This window comes from Pongo abelii, chromosome 8 (assembly GCF_028885655.2).
Source record: "Pongo abelii isolate AG06213 chromosome 8, NHGRI_mPonAbe1-v2.0_pri, whole genome shotgun sequence".
In the NCBI taxonomy this organism is placed as follows: domain Eukaryota; kingdom Metazoa; phylum Chordata; class Mammalia; order Primates; family Hominidae; genus Pongo; species Pongo abelii.
The window spans coordinates 71,100,843-71,121,186 of record NC_071993.2 but is presented as its reverse complement, the minus strand read 5'-3'; the positions used below and the strand labels follow the sequence as shown (position 1 = coordinate 71,121,186).

General features: G+C 37.4%; 1 protein-coding gene across 2 annotated transcripts in view; it reads left to right on the top strand.

Annotated features, from left to right (window-relative positions):
- The window catches only part of MCU (mitochondrial calcium uniporter), a 203,669-nt gene that overhangs the window by 142,511 nt on the left and 40,814 nt on the right, over window positions 1–20,344 (top strand). For both annotated transcript variants that reach the window (XM_002820831.5, XM_063727607.1), the window contains exon 2: window positions 6,002–6,071. In XM_002820831.5, the coding sequence (XP_002820877.1) occupies window positions 6,002–6,071 (70 nt within the window). The remainder of the gene's footprint in view (window positions 1–6,001; window positions 6,072–20,344) is intronic.

The following is a 20,344-nucleotide window of genomic DNA, read 5'->3' as shown; positions in this document are numbered from 1 at the left end:
TAGTTAATAGGTGTTTGTTTCTTAATGAAATTAGATCCCAAGATTTTCTTAAAGGGAACTAGGTTAATAAGGAAATAACTTTCCCTCTCTTTCTCTTTCTCTCTCTCTCTCCCCCTGCCCCTCCCTCCCTTCCTCTCCCTCACCATTCCCCTTCCTTTAGCCTGATGTCTAATTGGCTGTGAATATTTTGGGGCTATTGACAGGTTGTTTAGATTTGACTATCCTCCCAAGTTTCTGGAAGGAGTATACTGTTGAGTTTGCTTTTTTGAACTATGAAAGATGAATTAGGTATAGTTGAATAATTTATGATCATAGTAAGGAATTTAAAAGTAACTTTTGACTTGAATTTAATAATTTTCTGAGGGCATAAAGTATCTTTTTTATCATTCTAAAGTTTAATTTTTATTGGCTTAAATCTTGTGTTTTGAAGAAATAAAGTTATAGTGTTTTGTAGCCTGACTCTAAATTGATAACACTAGGGATTAAGATCAAAGGTAAATGATTATAATACTGTGGCAGACGTTATACTTTCTTTTAGTTTCAAGTCCCCGATTTTCCTTAAAGTTCTCAAGTTACTTATTAAAGATATGGACTGGTACCAAAAGAATAAACTTGCTGTTTCTTTTCAAGGAACTATGGGGGCACCAAATCACCTTATTCATTTGGCACCAATATTTCTAGGGAGGCCGGGCGCCTTGGCTAATGCTTGTGATCCCAGCACTTTGGGATGCCAGGGTGTGCAGATCACTTGAGTTCAGGAGTTCGAGACCCGCCTGGCCAACATTGTGAAACCCTGTCTCTACTAAAAAATACAAAAATTAGCTGGGTATGGTTGGTGCTCGCCTGTAGCCCCAGCTACTCGGGAGGCTGAGGCAGGAGAATTGCTTGAACCCAGGAGGCAGAGATTGCAGTGAGCCAAGATTGTGCTACTGAACTCCAGCCTGGGCAACAGAGAGAGACACTGTCTCAAAAAAAAAAAAAAAAAAATTCCTAGAGATTTTCCCTTTCTCTGATAATTTTCTCTGATAATTTAGAGAAATAATTAATTATTTCTCTAAATAATTAACTTTAATCTTTGTATCTGCCAAAATTTAACTTAATTAACTTAACTTTAATCTTGGTATCTGCCTATGAAATTTAAATATGTAAATATTACATATCATTTGTCTGAATGTTTTTGCTGACTTTCTTTTTACTTCTTGATATATTTTTTCAAACTTTCAGCCTCAGTCAAATATTTATTAAAAGCTTCCAAGGAAAGTAAAGGGTAAAAAAAAAAAACCTAAACAGTAAAGGAAAAAAGCTTTTACAAACTTACTATTTTCTTGTGACATGTTAAAAATACAAAATTTAAACCGTGAAATATTTTCAATTTAGGGGAATTATGGAAGAGTTTAGAATAGCAATGGTTCTTTGATCTTGAGCTCTTATAATTGCTTCCTTGGTTTTTTTTGTTTGTTTTTTGTTTGTTGTTGCCATATTTCAAGGAAAAAAGGCAAGAGCAAAATTTTTGTTTTTGTTGTCTTTAGTAGATTCTAAGCTTCTGGAAGGTTTAAAGAAATAAAACGACTTACATGTGTGTTTGTAAATACTTAATATGTAGTATTTTATAATTGCCAGTGTCATTATAGAAGTAGGCAGGAAGGACTTTGAGAAAGTGAGTTGTCCCAAAACTACAGAAACCGTTCTATAAGCAAGGATCAACAAACATTTTCTTAAACGGCCAGATGGTAAATATTTGATACTTTATGGGCCGTGTGCTCTCTGTTGCAGCTACTCAACTCTTGCAGCTATATACCAACCACTCAGTTTTGCTGTTGTGATGTGAAAGTAGTTGAGTGGGGTATAGAGAGTAAGTAAATGAATGAGCTTTGTTATGTTCTAATAAAATTTATTTACAAAAACAGGCAGCCAGCCTGCCAACCCATGTTCTATATCATCTAACAAATATTACTCATAACCAGCCATGTATTGATGTGGTTCACTGCCCCACAAAAACATCTTTTATTATTGTCAAGGATATTTTATGAAATCATAGAGGACAGAGGATTTCTGTTGTAAAACGGCCCAGTGTATGTATATTGAAGTGATATGATGGTTGGGATTTCCTTTTAAGAGATACGGAAGGGAAAAATCTGGGTGGATATAGATGAACTGAATTTGATAAAATGTTGATAAATATAGAAGCAGATGATGGGTTCATGAGATTTCTTCACACTGTGCTTCCTACTGTATGTGTCTGAAGATATCAGTATTTAAAAGTTACTACATAAACAAATAATGGCCCAGTAAAGGCAGCAGTTTCTCCCTTCTCTTCTCACATCTTAGAATAGGAAGGAGAATAAGATAAAAATACAGGCCCCATCTTCAGCACAACTAGGGACATCTCTGCAATTCCAAAACACTAATTATGTAAAGGAAGGTTGCCAGATCCAGTGAAGGTCAAGCAGAGGTGTGTGGGGAAACCCTGAGGAATGACACCTATGGTTGCAGATCCCCAACAAAGCCAGCCAAGCACAGTTCTCCAAAGGAAGCTGCTGACCTCAGACTTCTCCAAAGCAGCATTCAACACTGACACTTTCCCTTCCAAATCCTCAAGGAAAGATTAATTTAGAAATTAACATGCCAAGCTGCAGGAAATTTAGCTCTCATGAGTCCTACTTCTACAGGAAGAAGTGCAGCCAACCAAGAAATGAAAGAAGAAACTACAGCTAAAGTATTGGCAGTGAACATAGAGTCCATTGATCTATAGCATTAAGACTAAAACAAAAGTGGAAATTAGATTTACAGAGCAGAATATGAATCGTTAAAACCTTGACAGTGCAGTAATGAAAGTCGGAAAGATGAGGAAATAAATGATGTTAACAACCTGTCAAAAGATGTCATTTGAAATCAATAAATCTAGTAAAATCTTAAGATTGGGGTGGAGGGGAGTCTGTAGTTGATACATAGATACGTAGGTTAGAGCGAAAGGTAAATGCTAAGAGAAATAATTAATAAATGAAACCTAATGGTGGAGGGAAAGAAAAAAGAAACAGCTGTATTAATCATTGCTGACAATAGAGATAGGGTTTTTATATGTTACAGTATATTTTATATAAAATTATAACATAAACTATAAAATATAGGGTTGGTTTTTTGTTTTGTTTTGTTTTGTTTTTTTGCCTAACATGTATTTGATGAGGACTTGTTATTTGTCAAGCACTGTCAGTGACCAAAACAGATGAAAATTTTTGCTTCGTGGATTGGAGGAGACAAAATAACAATAATAAGTAAATAATTTGTTAAGAGGTGTTAAATATATGGGGGGAAAAATACAGCATAAAAGGATTAGGAGTACCCATTGATGAGATTTCTTTTTTTGAAGTGGATGAGTAGAGCAAGTATTTGAAGGAACTGAGGGAGCCACGTAGTTATCTAGAGAAACAGTATTCTAAGCAAAGGTAATCGCTATTGCAAAGGCCCTGAAGCAAAAACGTAGCTGGGTTCAAGAAACAGGGAAGAGTCTAAAGGGGTAAAGCACAGTAATATAGGAGGGAGAGTGGTAAGCGATGAAGTCAGAGATAATGGGATATCAGAGAATATTAGACTTTCAAAGGCCGTTAAAAGAACTTTGACTTTTACTCTGAAGTAACTACTAGAACAAAAAAGTAAACCTTTCTTAAGGAATATGTATATAACTAAAACAAAGCAAGCACAAATCATTGAGTAATTTTATTTTAATGTTTTTTAAGAGATGAGGTCTCACTCTGTTGCCCAGGCTGGAGTGCGATGGCACGATCATAGATCACTGCAGCCTCTTCTAACTCCTGGGCTCAAGCAGTCCTCTCACTCAGCCTCCCAAAGTGCTGTGATTACCAGCGTGAGCTGCCATGCCCAGTCACTAGTAAAGTATTTTTACTTTAGAAAGCATAGCATAAAATTTCGTAACTGATAAGAGATTACATATGTATGTTATATTAATTAAAGTATATAGGCTAATTCTCCTATTAAAACATTCCCAGATCAGATTACTAAGAAAATGAAAGCAAAGAAACTCAGAAAGGATAACAAAATTAAAGAACACACAAAGATATAACAGGCATATGCAAACTCAAACATGCAGGGATCGTATTCCTAATATTGGACAAAACTTAGTCCAAAAACCATTACACAAGGAAAAAGAGCCTACAAGATCTGCATGAAAACAACTTTAAAGTGCTTCTCAGAAATACAGAGACTTAAATGGAAAGACTTAACAAGATTCTTTGGAAAAAATCAAAATGCTTTTTTTTAACCCGTGAAGTTAATATCTCAAAACAAGACATAGCTAATATTTATTGAGAATTTACTCTATGCCAGGCATGTTCTAAGGACTTAAGGTATTACTCATTTAGTCCTCACAACTACTTTATATGGGTGATGTTAGTATCACTTTTTGCCCATTTTTCAGTGAAGAAACCAAGGCACAAAGAAGGTAATAACTTGCCCAAGAGTTGCAGTTAAGGTTACTGAACCACAAAATGAACTCAGGCAAGATTATTTCAGATTCTGTGCTTTTAACCACTACATGATACTGTTTTTTGAAACCAATAGCTCTGTGTGTGTGTGTGTGTGTGTGTGTGTGTGTCTAGATAAACTGACTCTAAAGTTCATATGGAGAAACAAATAAACAAGGATAGCTGGGAGATTCCTTAAAGAAAAGTAATAAGGGAAAACTAGCCCTACCAGATACTGAAATAAGACTAGAATGTTAAAACAATGTGGCTACTAGAGCATGAACAGAATAGAATTTCAGAAATAGATCCAAATTCATGTAATTATTTGGAAAATTATAAAGATAGCATTTCAAATAAGAGAGGAAAAGATGTATTATTCATTGTATGGGACAGCTATGTGTTATTAGAGGGAAATTAGTTAGATTTCTACTTACCAACTTTAACTAGAAGTAATTCCTAATGAATCAAAGATTTAAAACTAAACTAGCTGTGAGCCAAGTCTCAAGTAATTTTTAAATTATTTATTTAAGTTTTTTATAAATGTCAGTCTCACATTTCTGCATGCTCTTTTAAGTTGAAACGAGATGGAAATTAATGATAGTCATACAAAGTCCATCAGCACAAAGAAAAATCATTTAGGACTCTGTGACAATGCACACCTTAATACAGCTTAGTAGATGCTAAATGATTTTTCTTTGTACTGATAGAATGGAATATGTCAGGCCTGAAGCTGGTATATTGGATTTTGTTCAGTTAATGCCAGCCCTTCCTCTTCCTTTGATACTTTTTGGGGTTGGGAAAGTAAAAGATACAAAGGAATAAATTAAGCATTTGGCAAGTGAGAAATGTATTCAGTATTCATTCTGAAACATGGTTTAGTTATGAGAACCTGAGTTCCAGATTCACATCCACAGTGACTGCTCTTCGAGGAAGTAGTAGAGGTGGATGTGAGTGTGAGTGATTTTTTCTAACACTCTGAAGCGGTCGTGATTAAGGACTCAAGTAGTGAGGTTGCCTCTCCAAGTTTTTTAAAAAGGAGAGTGAACATAAAGACCAGATGCCTACTCAATAATAGTAAATTCTTGATACAGCTACTTAATAACTCTTACATCTGGTAAGAGATAGGAAGGAGACGCAGATCTGAAAGGTAACCGGAGGAAGAAAAAGCCAGAAAGTTTACTTGAGGCCTGATAGCACCTAGAATCAATATTAAATGTTTTTAAAAGTACATAAAACATGATTTGTATAATTCTAATTTTGTTTAAGGTAACATGTATACTTGTGTTTGTATATGTAAATGTGTTTGCATAAATCTTGAAAACATACCAAAATGTTCACCACTATTATTTCAGGATGATAGGAGTTTGAAAGACTTTTGTTTTCTTTTATCTGTATTTTTAAAGTTTTCTACAAAGCATACATATTACTTAAGTAATCATATTTATATATTTATTATATACACACACATAAGTATATGTTTGTTGTTCCATTCTGACAGTAGATGTATCTTTTGTGTTTTCTAGGTACACCAGAGGATCGCTTCCTGGCAGAATTTGGGAGCTGTTTATTGCAGTACTGTTGTGCCCTCTGATGGTGAGTTTCAGCAAATCCACCTTTTATGTCTAATATTATTTCTTTCTTAGCTCAGTGTTTCCTATTCTCTGACACAAAAATTTATAAACCATACTCTTTCACTTAAGGTGGGCTTAGGGGTCAGAGAGAGAAAGGAGGAGAAGGAAAATAAAATTTGGATGAGGATCTAGTGAGTTTAGAGAAGAAACCAAGAAGAAACACTAAGTTCCATTAAGACTTTATAGGTTAAGTGATCATTTATCTTTTATTTTTGAGATGGAGCCTTGGTCTGTCGCCCAGGTAGAGTGCAGTGGCGCGATCTCAGCTTAGTGCAGCCTCCGCCTCCTGGGTTCAAGCAATTCTCCTGCCTCAGCCTCCCAAGCAGCTGGGACCAGGCGAGCACCACCATGCCCAACTAATTTTTGTATTTTTTGTAGAGACAGTGTTTCACCATGTTGGCCAGACTAGTCTCGAACCCACGTGATCCACCCACCTCGGCCTCCCAAAGTGCTGGGATTATAGGCATGAGCCACTGTGCCCAGCCTCATTTGTCTGTTAAAACTAGGGACATAGTTAATGTGAAGATCACAGAAGCACCATCTTTGGTGTTTTCTAACCATTGGGTCTTCACATTATGGGTAATGATCAAACACTCCAGCCTCTTGTTGTATCAGAGCCTAGACAGAAGGAACTCAAAGTCTGAGACCTCCTGCTCTTGCTTATCTTTTTCCCTACTTAGGCATCGGACTGCAGTACTCTTCTTTGATGTGGGAAGGGATAAACAGATGCCTGGAGAGCACATGCAATCCTTTGTAAATGTCTATGATGCTATAAACTGGCGACAGGATCCAAACCTTTCTTGTTTTTATGGTAGTGGAGGGAGATGTGTTTACAACTCTTATTGTCATTTCTCTTACCCGGTATTGTGCATTTACAGTTTAGGTTGCTTAGTTTAGGGGTTGACTGTTAGATATGTTTCCTCTGTGTAAAGTTTAGTTTGATAGAGCTCTGATTTCAACCTTAGAAACATTAATTCGTAAGCATAACAACCACTGAAAGAGCATCCTGCAAATCTACAAGGGTGCCTAAAACTAAAGAAGCCCGGAAAATGAATCATGAGAACACTAGAATCCCCAACATTTAGTCGGTATGATATTTGCAATGTTATCAGAATCACCTTCCAAAGCTGTTACGTGAATTTATAGACAGTGTGCTCATATTTGCCAGATCTTCTAAATTTGGAAGAAAACTCCATTGTGATTACTCATTTGTAATATGGAAAGGTTAAAAAGGGGAAAATAGACCAAAATCAAAATAAGGAAAATATTAGCTGGCTTTCTGTTTCCAGTCTCTTAAAGACAAAAAACTAAAAATTAGTACCAATTAATGTATAAATTAAAAAGCAGCACTTAGCACTGTGTTGTGGCCAGAAAGGTAGCTGTGTTGCCCCCAGTCAAGGGTCAGTATGTACCCAGATAACAGTACTTTCTACGTGGCCAAGAGCCAGAGGACCATAATGCCACCTGGCTATGCTACATATTCCTTTCCCTCCTTAAGCTCCTTCAATGCAGTGGGTGGGTATCTCTCTTCCTCTTGACACTGCTTGGTCCATTAAATAGCCAAGTGGTGACTGTCCACATCTGTGCCAGCACCACTCCCAGGTTCTGACTTATTCCATTACCACTGCAGGGTGCCATCATTAGATAGTTTGAATAAAAAGAATTTCACTGTTAAAAAAAAAAAAGTTTATATTTCTGAATCCACTCAGTTTTGCTGAACTATTTTCAAAAATTTCTAGTCTTTATGATATTGTTTGAAATTGTCGTATATTCAATATCCACATATATCAATATATATTCATAAAGAATATCAACCAAGTCACATGTTATACTACAGCTGGAAGGTCAAGTCCCATTGGTGGTTATGATATTTAGTGGCAATTAACTTGAACTAATGAATTCATATTGGAATTGATACTAATTTTGCTACTTATTACCGTTACTATTATCCTGTTATATATATCTGTATATAGGCTGTGTTATATATACCTATATTCTATCCATATGGAGATATTTCAGTAATTTAACAATGGTACAGTTATACTTAGGTATCTGGCCAAATGTTATCAGAGGACATAAATGCTGATAGGTTGCCATTATGAGGGTTTGAAGGCAATATTATTTTTACAAAAGCTAAAAGGATACCAACTTAAGAAAAAAAAGAGTGTCTCCCCAAATTCCTACCAACACTATCCTTCTTAAGAAAACTAATTCATATTAGTTATCAAGAAATAAAAGCACAAAATTATTTGATTTAATGTAGCTTGATGTCCTTATTATATATCTTTCTAATTTTGTACTTCTAAGTTAATTTCACCTTAGGTCAGTATAGCATGTGAGAAAACTGCTTAATCCACAGCTACTCCAATAAGTAGAGTTTGGTCACCAGTAACAGAAATTTCTACCATCACTCCCTGCTCTTTGTTGTGACTGTTGGTCATCTTCAGTATTAAATGAGGGCTTGACCCTCAGTTTTTAGAAGTACAAGGTCTAAAATAGCATATCCTATAATTATGGTATTATATACTTAGTAAATATACCTATATATACTGCTTTTCAGTAATTGCTTGTTAATTATGTTAGTTGACAAATCTGGTTATGATGGTAACAGCTGATAATAAAATATGTAGATTATCTTAAATGCTTACCTCTCTAACAAAGCAATCTAACAGGTTCTAGATTTTTTTTTTTTTTGGTATCGTAAATACTTATGAGAATCTATTGAAAGCTCTAGAGCTTTTCTCTAGAAGAATTTATGTAAACATAGGAAATTTTGCATACGATTTTATAGTGATACAGATTCCCCTAGACCAAACCATGGAACAAACACATACTCATACTCACACCCATGTTCACTTTTATGAGAGGCAATCTGCTTAAAGGTTTAGAGTACAAGCTTTGGAGACAAGCAGACCTAGGTTTGTATCCCAGTTCTACCATTTAACCTCCTTATAACCCCCGGTAAGTAATAAGTCAAAGCCTGTTTCCTCATTTGTGAAATGTAGATAGTAATAGTTAACACCTCCAGCAGAAAAATGTAGAAACAGTTCTTATTCTGTAAGGAGTGGTTGTGTTAGTGTTAAAGACCTCAAATCTAAAACATGTGGTCTTAGACTTCTCATTTTAATTTCTCTGTGCCCCAGATCCTCAACTGTAAAATGACTAATAGTAAAATTTTTATGGTTATATGGTTTATACCTACTTGAAGTCTTTAAAGCCTCCAGGCGTTTCCCTTCATGTTAGTGGAAGTTAAAGATGTGGATAATTCTGCTGTAGACAGTTTGTATAATTTATCCAACTCAGAACACTTTTGAGAGTGAAAGGAGATGCCTGATACTTTTTTTTTTTTTTTTTGAGACCGAGTCTTGCTCTGTCGCCAGGCTGGAGTGCAGTGGCGCAATTTCGGCTCACTGCAACTTCCGCCTCCCGGGTTCAAGTGATTCTCCTGCCTCAGCCTCCCGAGTAGCTGGGACTACAGGCGCCCACCACCACGCCCGGCTAATTTTTTTTTTTTTTTTTGTATTTTTAGTAGAGACGAGATTTCACCGTGTTGGCCAGGATGATCTCGATCTCTTGACCTTGTGATCCACCCGCCTCAGCCTACCAAAGTGTTGGGATTACAGGTGTGAGCCACCGTGCCTGGCTGCCGGATACTTTGTAATAGTGTAGACCAGGACCTATCTTCACTCTAGCTATTGGGAAAGTGTGAAAGGTGAACTAGAGAAAGAGCAAGAAAAATAGCCTTATCTAGCTGCTTTTATTTCTTTATCCAGAAATGTAATCCTACTCAATTTGTCTTGTATTAAGAATTGCTAGGGCCAGGCATGGTGGCTCATGCCTGTAATCCCAGCACTCTGGGAGGCCAAGGCAGGAGGATCTCTTGAGCTCAGGAGTTCCAAGACCAGCCTGGGCAACATAGACCTCATCTCTACTAAAAAATACAAAAATTAGCTGGGCGTGGTGGCATGTGCCTGTTGTCCTAGCTACTTGGGAGGCTGAGATGGGAGGATTGCTTGAGCCCAGGAGGTCAAGGCTGCAATGAGGTGGGAAGTCAAGGTGACAGTGAGCTAGGATCCTGCTACCGCACTGCTCCCTCCTGAACGACAGAGTCAGACCTTGTCTCACAAAAAAAAAAAAAAAAAAAAAGAGTGAGAGGGAATTGCTAGAGCGTTGTTATGTTTATCTTGTACTTAACAAAAGATACAAGATTTCCCTACAAAAATTGTTTGCAGGCAAATAATTTTAATAATGAAAGTATCTGAAAATTCCTGTTTAATAATAAACAATCATCTGTTTAGTCAACTCAAGTAATAGATAATATATAAATTCTAAATCTAAGGTCTGTGCGTGGTTTTGGGAACCAGATATATGCTCCAGCTTTTTTTGTTTGTTTTCTGTCCTGTTACTTTTTAAAGAAGCTTTACTGAACTGTATTTCACATACCATAAAATTTACCCATCATTGTACATCTGTCACAACAAATCATCTATTTTTTTTTTTTTGAGATGGAGTCTCGCTCCATCACCCAGGCTGGAGTGCAGTGGTGCGGTCTCGGCTCACTGCAACCTCTGCCTCCCGGGTTCAAGCTATTCTCGTGCCTCAGCCTTCCTAGCAGCTGGGATTACAAGCGCGCACCATCACGCCCGACTGATTTTTGTATTTTTAGTAGAGAGGGGGTTTCACCATGTTGGCCAGGCTGGTCTCGAACTCCTGACCTCAGGTGATCCACCCACCTCAGTCTCTCAAAGTGCTGGGATTACAGGGGTGAGCCACCGTGGCTGGCCACAACAGTCCATCTTTGGACCACTTGCTTTTTTGTCAGTTGATAGGATAGCAAATTTTTTTTTTAAGTTCCCCGGTTCTAATCTTCACTCACACCCTCAACCCCAGGTAACCACTAATTTGCTTTCTGTCTCTGTAGTTAAACCTTTTCCAAAAATGTCGTATAAATGTACTCATACAATATGTAGTCTTTTGCATCTAGCTTCTTTTACACAGCACAATGCTTTCAAGGCTTATCCGTGTTGTAGTGTGTATTTGTAGTTCTTTATTTTTATTGCTGGGTAGTATTCCAGTATATGGAAATATCACATTTTGTTTATTCATTCACCAAATGAGGGACATTAGGATTGTTTTCCATTTTGAACTATTAAAAATAATGCTGCTGGCCGGGCGCGGTGGCTCACACCTGTAATCCCAGCACTTTGGGAGGCCGAGGCGGGCGGATCACAAGGTCAGGAGATCGAGACCGTCCTGTCTAACATGGTAAAACCCTGTCTCTACTAAAAATACAAAAAAAAAAAATTAGCCGGGCGTGGTGGCAGGCGCCTGTAGTCCCAACTACTCGGGAGGCTGAGGCCGGGGAATGGCGTGAACCCAGGAGGCGGAGCTTGCTGTGAGCTGAGATCACGCCACTGCACTCCAGCCTGGGTGACAAAGCGAGACGCCGGCTCAAAAAAAAATGCTGCTGCCGACATTTGCCTGTAAGTCTTTGTATGGACATGTTTTCATTCTTCTTGGGTAGATACTTATGAATGGAATGGTTGGGTTATATTGTAGGTATATGCTTAATTTTTTAAGAAACCGAAAACTGTTTTCCAAAGTGACTGTACCATTTTACATTCCCACCAGCAAGTACATCAGTGTGACAGTCTCCCTACATCCTCCCCAACCTTGGTACAATCAATCTTGATTATAGACACTCTAATGGATGTGTAATAATACTTCATTGTGGTTTTAATTTGGATTTCACTGATAATTAATGATATTGAACATCTTTTCATGTGTTTATTAACCATTCAGATATTTTATTTAGTAAAGTGTCTATTCAAAGGACCTTTTAAAAACATTTGACTATTTATCTTATTCTTATTGAGTTGTAAGAGTTCTTTATATAGTCTAGAGTTTTTCTTGTGAGTTTTTAAAATAGTTTTGAGGGAAAGGGGACAAATGTTATTAATGACTTTTTTGTCAAGTCGTGTTAGTAACTGTTGTACACAGTTGGAAATTCTGTGTCATTGTTGTATTGAGGGCACATACATACCCAACCACTATACCCCACCACTATATATCTTTCATTCCAACTTTAAAAAGACTTGACAACAAAAAAGAAATGAAGCATTAAAGCTACTTAATCACCAAAAATTATAGGGCACACAGAGCCTAAGTATTTTAATGTGGCAGAGTTCTCACCAACTTAAATACGAAGTTGTGAAAACAGAAGCACCTTATTTTTTTTATTTTAAAAATATATCCAACAGTTCAGATTTTTTTTTAAGTAGTAATTACAGTTTGAAACTTTACCAAAATGTGGTTGAACTTGTTTCATCACAGAACTCTTTTCTTGAAGGATTCTTCAAGATTGACTTTTATATTACCAAGAAAAGAAGCCACATTAAATTGGAAAGACCTTTAAGCTTTATGTGCTGACAGTGAACTACTTTGCTTGGAGCAGAAGCAAATTTATGTCAGATTTCAGATCCACTTCAGGATTGTCATCATTTTTTCCAATATTTTGAAGTGAATTTTGAGGGAATTGGAAACTAACTCATTTTCCTCCAGAATGCAGCTTGATGAAAATAACTGATACTGTTCAAAGCAGTTAGTTCCTAGTTTTTGTCTGTTAACGTGCATGTTGACACAATTAAAGAAAAATTCCTAATATCCAGGTCTCTTGTGAAAATTACAAAGGCTGTTAATATTAATGGCTACCGGCATCTCTGACAGACTGTTAAATTTCTTTGCCAAAATAACTACCAGAAAAAAGAATTTTTTTTTGAGATGGAGTTTTGCTCTTGTCGCCAGGCTGAAGTGCAATGGCACTCAGCTCACTGCAACCTCCTTCTCCCAGGTTCAAGTGATTCTCCTGCCTCAGACTCCCAAGTAGCCGGGGTTACAGGCACCCGCCACCATGCCTGGCTAATTCTTGTATTTTTATTAGAGACGGGGTTTCACCATGCTGGCCAGGCTGTTCTCAAAACTCCTAACCTCAAGTGATCCACCCCTCGGCCTCCCAAAGTTCTGGGATTACAGGCGTGAGCCACCACACCTGACCCCAAAAAAATTTTTGACTGTAATGAAGATCTTAGTACTCTGCACAGATGGTGCATCTTCCAAACTTAGCAATGTGCATACTTATACTGCCTCAGAGGAGAAAGCAGCTCCACCCATTGTAATAACGCATTGCTTTTCTTCCACTGGCACATCCTGGCTTTGAAGACTCTTAAGCCTAAAAGTTTTGCCTGCTACCACAGAAGTAATCAGTTTCATGAGAACAGGTTTTTATCAAACAAAAGGATAAAAATTTAAAATTCTCCTTTGCTTGATTAAATTTGGCAGGAATTTTGCTTTTTAAGAGAAAAGAAAGATTAGTACAGGAGGAGTTTAATCATGGCTTGATTTACTTGGGGATATTTCGGGCTTTATGAATGAGTAATCGAATTCAAGACCTTATAGTTGTTGTTACGGATTTGGCAGAAAAATCATAAACTCTTAGCCAAGCTATTGCTCTGAGTAAGGTAAAGCCAGGAGTTTGAGACCAGCCTAGGCAACATGGTGAAACCGTCTCTACTAAAAATACAAAAAATTAGCTGGGCGTGGTGGCACACACCTGTAGTCCTATAGTCCTGTAGAAATGGACAACCATGTGAATTTTCTACTACTTGAAGCATCTCTGTAGGCCAGTCATGAATGAAAAGTTTTGTCAGTTTCTCTGTAGGCATATAGAAAAACCGCAGAGATCTTAAAGATTACCTCCACACAGAAAACCTCACAAATGAAACCTGGATTTATAATCTTTTCACTTTTGATATTGTATTGAGTAGTGATATGAAATAATTCTCAGACAATTCTTAGTTTCCTTGCACAAGCCTAACCTAGCATCATTTCGCCAAGTGAGCTGTGATTCTGTTTGTTACCATGTACCTTTCTCAGAATTTTCAGTACCACTTTTCATCAAAACAGAAAGTACACAACCTTTTGGATATCAAAGATAATATTCAATTTACCATGTTCCAAAACTAGGGCAGTATGTGACTCTTTAGTCAAGCTAAACAATAGCAGCTTGTAATTTACATGTTCTTTCCTCTTGAATTAACACTTATTTTCTGTTTAATTTGTATATTTTATTTCTTTTTAAAAACCAGGAAATGGCCATTAATTTTGGTTCAAAACTGAGGGAAATAATCCTTCAGGTTTTGTAAACATTTATTTTTAAAATACGGCAATACGAAGAAAATCAGTTTCCAGTGCAATAATAATTGCACTGGAATAAAATATTTTATAAATAATAAATATAATTATAAAATTATAAATAAAATTATTTTATAAATTATATCTAAAATTTTTATGTATAAACTGTTTGGATTTTTTCAGGAAATAGGGTTGAGGAAGAAGTTCATCCATAGCTTTATCAGATTCTCAAAGAGGTTAATTAACCAAAAATACTAAAAAGCAGACTTTTTTAAGAGCAGTTTTAGGTTCACATCCCAAATGAGAGAAGGGTACAGAAATATCCTATATATTCCCTGCCCCCAAATCCTTGCATAGCCTCCCCCAGGATGAATATCTCCCCATGAGAGGGGTACATTTGTTATAATTGATGAGCCTGCATTGATGCATCATTACAACCCCAAGTCCATAATTTTCGTTAGGGTTCACACTTGGTGTTTTACATCCTATGGGTTTTGGGCAAATGTATATATGACATGTATCCACCATTATAGTATCACACAGAGGAGTTTCACCGCCCTAAAAATCCTCTGTACTCTACCTATTCATGTCTCCCTTCTCCCTAACTCCTGGAAGGCAGGTACTAATCTTTTACTGTCTCCATAGTTTTGCCTTTTCCAGAATGTGTTATAGTAGGAATCATACAGCATGTAGCCTTTTCTGATTGACATCTTTCACTTAGTAAGATACATTTAAGTTTTCTCTATGTCTTTTTATGGCTTGATAGCTCATTTCTTTTTAGCACTGAATAATAGTCTGTTATCTGGGTGTACCACAATTTGTCCACCTGCCTACTGAAGGACATCTTGATTTTTGGCAGTTATGAATAAAGCTTCCAAGTTTTGGCAGTTATGAATAAAGCTACTATAAACATCTGTGTGCGAGTTTTTATATGGGCATTTTTTAGCTCCTTTGGGTAAATACAGAGAATCGTGGTTGGTAGCAATATGTTTATTTTTGTAAGAAAACACCAAACCGTCTACCAAAGTGGTTGTACTATTTTGTATTCCGAACAGTAATGAATGAGAGTTCCTCTTGCTTCACATCCTTGCCAGCGTTTGATGTTTAACTTACAGTCTTTTCCCCTTGTTAAACTCAGTGGAAGCAGTCATTTTTCTTCTCTTGACATTTAAAGAAAATTTTAATTATTTTACATATTTAAGTAGATTTTTCTGAGATTATTGTGAAGCAAACACATTTTGTTTACACATATTAATTATAGATATTCTGTCAGGTGCAGCAGCTCACGCCTGTAATCCTAGCACTTTGGGAGGCCAAGGCAGGTTGATCACCTGAGTTCAGGAGATGGAGACCAGCCTAGGCAACTTGGTAAAACCGTCTCTACTAAAAATACAAAAAATTAGGCTGGGTGTGGTGGCTCATGCCTGCAATCTCAGTACTTTGTGGGGCCAAGGCAGGCAGATCACCTTAGGTCAGGAGTTCGAGACCAGCCTGGCCAACATGGCAAAACACCGTCTCTACTAAAAATATAAAAATTAGCTTGGCATGATGGTGGGCACCTGTAATTCCAGTTACTCGGGAGACTGAGGCAGAAGAATCGCTTGAACCCGGGAGGCAGAGGTTGCAGTGAGCCAAGATTGTGCCACTGCACTCCAGCCTGGGCAACAGAGCAAGACTCCATCTAAAAAAAAATGTAAAAAAATAGAAATACAAAATATTAGCTGTGCATGGAGGCATACACCTGTAGTTCTAGCTACTCAGGAGGCTGAGGCAGGAGGATCTCTTAAACCTGGGAGGTCAAGGCTGCAGTGAGCCCTGATCGTGCCACTGCACTCCAGCCTGGGTGACAAGAGTGCGACTCTGTCTCAAAAAATATATATATATAGATATTCTGAGGATGTTTTTGTGATAATGTATAAGGAAACTCCTTATTGTCACCAAAGTAGATAGATATTTAGTTTAGTCTATTAAAATGACAATCTTATATTTTGTCTAACATATAATTTAACAAAAAAGCATATAGACTTTTGGAATAATCCTTAGGAATATAAGTGATTGTTAAATTACTTGAGGGCATCTAGGCATGAAACTAGTAAAAATAAAATGTAAGACATTTATTGAGAATAATAAACTTTATTGAAGGACATTAAGATAGGAATAAATGCAGAGTTATACCATGTTAATAGATATGAAGAATGAATTTATAAACTCAATGCAATGCTAATCAAAACCCCAGTAGGAGCTGATCAACTTAATTAAAAATTCACATGAAAGAGTAAAGCTATATAAAAAACTAAGATAAATTTGGAATAGGAAAACAAGGGGGCATGTGGTACCTAAGCACATATTAAGACATATTTATAAAACTATGATAATCAAAACAATGAAGTATTAGTACAGGAAAGATTGTTGGATCAGATTAGAGGAAGCTTGCATATATAGAAATCTGACATGTGATTGATTAGCATGGTAAAGCCAAGGAGAAAGGGTAGACTATTTAATAAATGGTGCTATTACAATCAACTTCTCTACATTACAAAAATAAGTTCCAGATGAATTAAGGAGTAAAATGTGAAACACAAGGCTCTGAAAGGAAGTAAAAATTTACATCAGAAGCTAAAAACATTGAGTAGTGCTACTTTCTCTTAGCCTTATTTTTATTTATAATAGGGGGAAAATCTGGTTTTTCAATATACAAATTACGGTATACAGTCATGCATGTACCGAATAACAACAATGTTTCAGTCAACATTGAGCCACATATATGATGTTGGTCCCAAAAGAGTATAATACTGTATTTTTACTGCACCTTTTCTGTGTTCAGGAATGTTTAGATATACAAATACTTACCACTGTGTTACAGTTGCTGACAGTATTCAGCACAGTAACATGGTATACAGGGTTTGTAGCCTAAGAGCAATACCTATATACCTACTAGGTGTGTAGTAGGCTATACCTTCTAAGTTTTGTAAATATTATCTATGATGTTCACACAGTGACAGAATCACCTAATGATGCATTTCTCAGAATGTATCCCTGTCATTAAGCAATGTATTCATAGAATGAAATTCTATATAGGAGTTTTTTTTCTTTTTTTAAAATTTACCACTTCCTTATATATAGGAGTTTAAGTATTTCCAGAAATATGATTCAGCTTTGATAAACCTGAAAGCAATGATTATCATAAAAGGCAAGTTTTAGAGGGTTGTATACACCATGATCCTTTATATATAGGAGTCTCTCCTCCACCCCTTTTTCCATGGCTTCACTTTCCATAGTTTCAGTTACCCACGGGCAACCGCAGTCTGAAAATATTAAATGGAAAATTCCAGAAATAAACAAATTTTTTTTTTTTTTTAGACAGAGTCTTGCTCTGTCACAGGCTGGAGTGCAGTGGTGCAACATCAGCTCACTGCAACCTCTGCCTCCCAGGTTCAAGCAATTCTCCTGCCTCAGTCTCCCGAGTAGCTGGGATTACAGGTGCCTGCCACCACACCCAGCTAATATTTGTATTTTCAGCAGAGACAGGGTTTTACCATGTTGGCCAGGCTGGTCTCAAACTCCTGACCTCAAGTAATCTGCCTGCATCAGCCTCCCAAAGTGCTGGGATTACAGGTGTGAGCCACTGCGCGCGGCCCAATTAATAAGTTTTAAATTGTATGCTGTTCTGAGTAGTGTGATGAAATTTTGTGCTATCCTGCTCGATCCCACCTGGGATGTGAATCATCCCTTTGTTCCGCATATCCATGCTTTATATGCTACTCGCGCATTAGTCACTTAGTAGCTGTTTCAGTTACCGGACTGACTGTTGTAGTACTGCAGTACTTGTGGTCAAGTAACCCTTATTTTACTTAATACTAACCCCCCATGTACAAGAGTAGTGATGCTGGCATGTTGTTTTAATTGTTCTATTTTTTTCTTAGTTCTTTCTGATAATCTCTTATTGTGCCTAATTTATAAATTAAACTTAAAAAAAATTTTTTTCTTCTTTTTTGAAAATGAAAATGTTTGACTGAACTGGGATGGCTCCTCCCACCCCTCAAAGCCAGAGCTAACAAAGTTGTTCCCTTTAGGGTCCAGATGGAGGGAACCAGGATAGGGACTGGGAAGGGACCAGGAAGCAATGAAGGGAAGGAGTGGAAAGGAATAATCCAAATGGAGAGGAATAAAGCCTCCAAAATCTTCTACCTAAAAGTAAGAGATCTTAGATCCAGGGAAGCTTCCTCCCAGTGTGGTCAGGGAGACAGGTGAGCTTTAGATGTCAGTGTATCAATTTCCTTTTTTATTGAGACGAAGTCTCGCCCTGTCGCCCGGGCTGAAGTGCAGTGGTGCAAACTCGGCTCACTGCAACCTCCGCCGGGTTCAAGCGATTCTTCTGCCTCAGCCTTCCAAGTAACTGGGACTACAGGCACATGCTACCATGCCCAGCTAATTTTTTGCACTTTTTCACTAGAGACAGAGTTTTGCCATGTTGGCCAGGGTGATCTAGAACTCCTGACCTCAAGTAATCTGCCCGACTGGGCCTCCCAAAGTGCTGGGATTTAAGGCATGAGCCACTGCACCTGTCCTATATAATGATTTCTGATCATGTTGGGGGAACCTGGGGTTCTCCACAGATCCCATCCTCATAGGCCAGTCATGTCAACTGAAGAATTCCAAGGTTTATAAATTTGGAAAGGAGAACTTCATTTCTCATAAAGGGTTGCAACCTTCAGGGTGGCCATTCTAACAGGCTGGGAAGCATAGCCTCCGGTCAAAAGCCAGAAATAGGTAGTTCCTCAACTTTATCATAGGTATGTATGTATAGGAAAAAAAATACTATATATAGGGTTCTGTACTATCTGCAGTTGGGTATTCACTGAGGGTCTTAGAACATATCCTCCATGTATAGGGGATATTACTATAAAATATAAATATATGCAAAGTCATACTATATTTGGTTATTTAATACTGTACAGCAAATTACAACAAAGGGGCATAAACTAATCTTTTATTATCTCTCATGTTTCTGTGGATTAGGGATTTAGGAATAGTTTGGCTGAGCAGTGTGTAGTCTTATGAAGGTGCAGCCCCATGTCAGTCAGGGCCTTAATCATCTGGCTTGACTGAGGCCGGAAGATGTGATTCTAAGGTGACTCACTAACATGGTTGACAAGTTTACTTTTGGTCAAGAAGGTACCACTTCTCCATGTGGGCTTCTCCATAGGCTGCAGGATTGTCCTCATGATATGATGACTGGCTTCCCCTAGAGCAAGTATACAAGAGACCAAAGCAGAAGTAAAGCCTATTATGACATAGTCTTGGAAGTTACACATCATCACTTCATCTGTATCATATTGGTTCTGCAGACCAGCCCTGATTTGATGTGGATGACACTACACAGGGCATGAATATAGACAATCCCTGACTTCTGATGGTTCAACTTATGGTTTTTTGACTTTATGATGGATTTGTTGGGGTATTAAATGCATTTTTTGACTTACAGTGGGTTTATGCAGAGGTAATCTCATCATAAGAGGCATCTATACTATCTTAGTCCATTTCTTTGCTGCTATATCAATTGCAAACTGAGTAATTTATGAAGAAAAGATTGATTTGTCTTACAGTTCTGGGAAGTCCAAGATCGAGGAGTCCATCTAGTGAGGGTCTTCTTGCTGCATTGTAACATGGCAGAAGGCATCACATGGTGAGGAAGTGCGCACAGGAGACAGAGAGGGGAAATTGACTTGAACTCACCTTTTTTGTTTTATCAGGAATCCACTCCCCCAGTAACTAACCCACTCCTATGATAATGGCAAAAATCCAGTTACGGGGCAGAGCCTTCATGACCTAATCACCTCTTAAAGGTCCTGCCTCTCAACACTGTTACAGTGGCAATTAAATTTCAAGGTGAGTTTTGGAGGAGACATTCAAACCATAGCAAATACTTACAGTCAAGGATTATAGAGAGCCTTCTTGAAGGCTGGCTATCACAATACTAAATATTGTGTATTGAGATATATGTTTGTGCATGCGTGTGTGTGTGTCTGCCTGTGCGTGTATGTG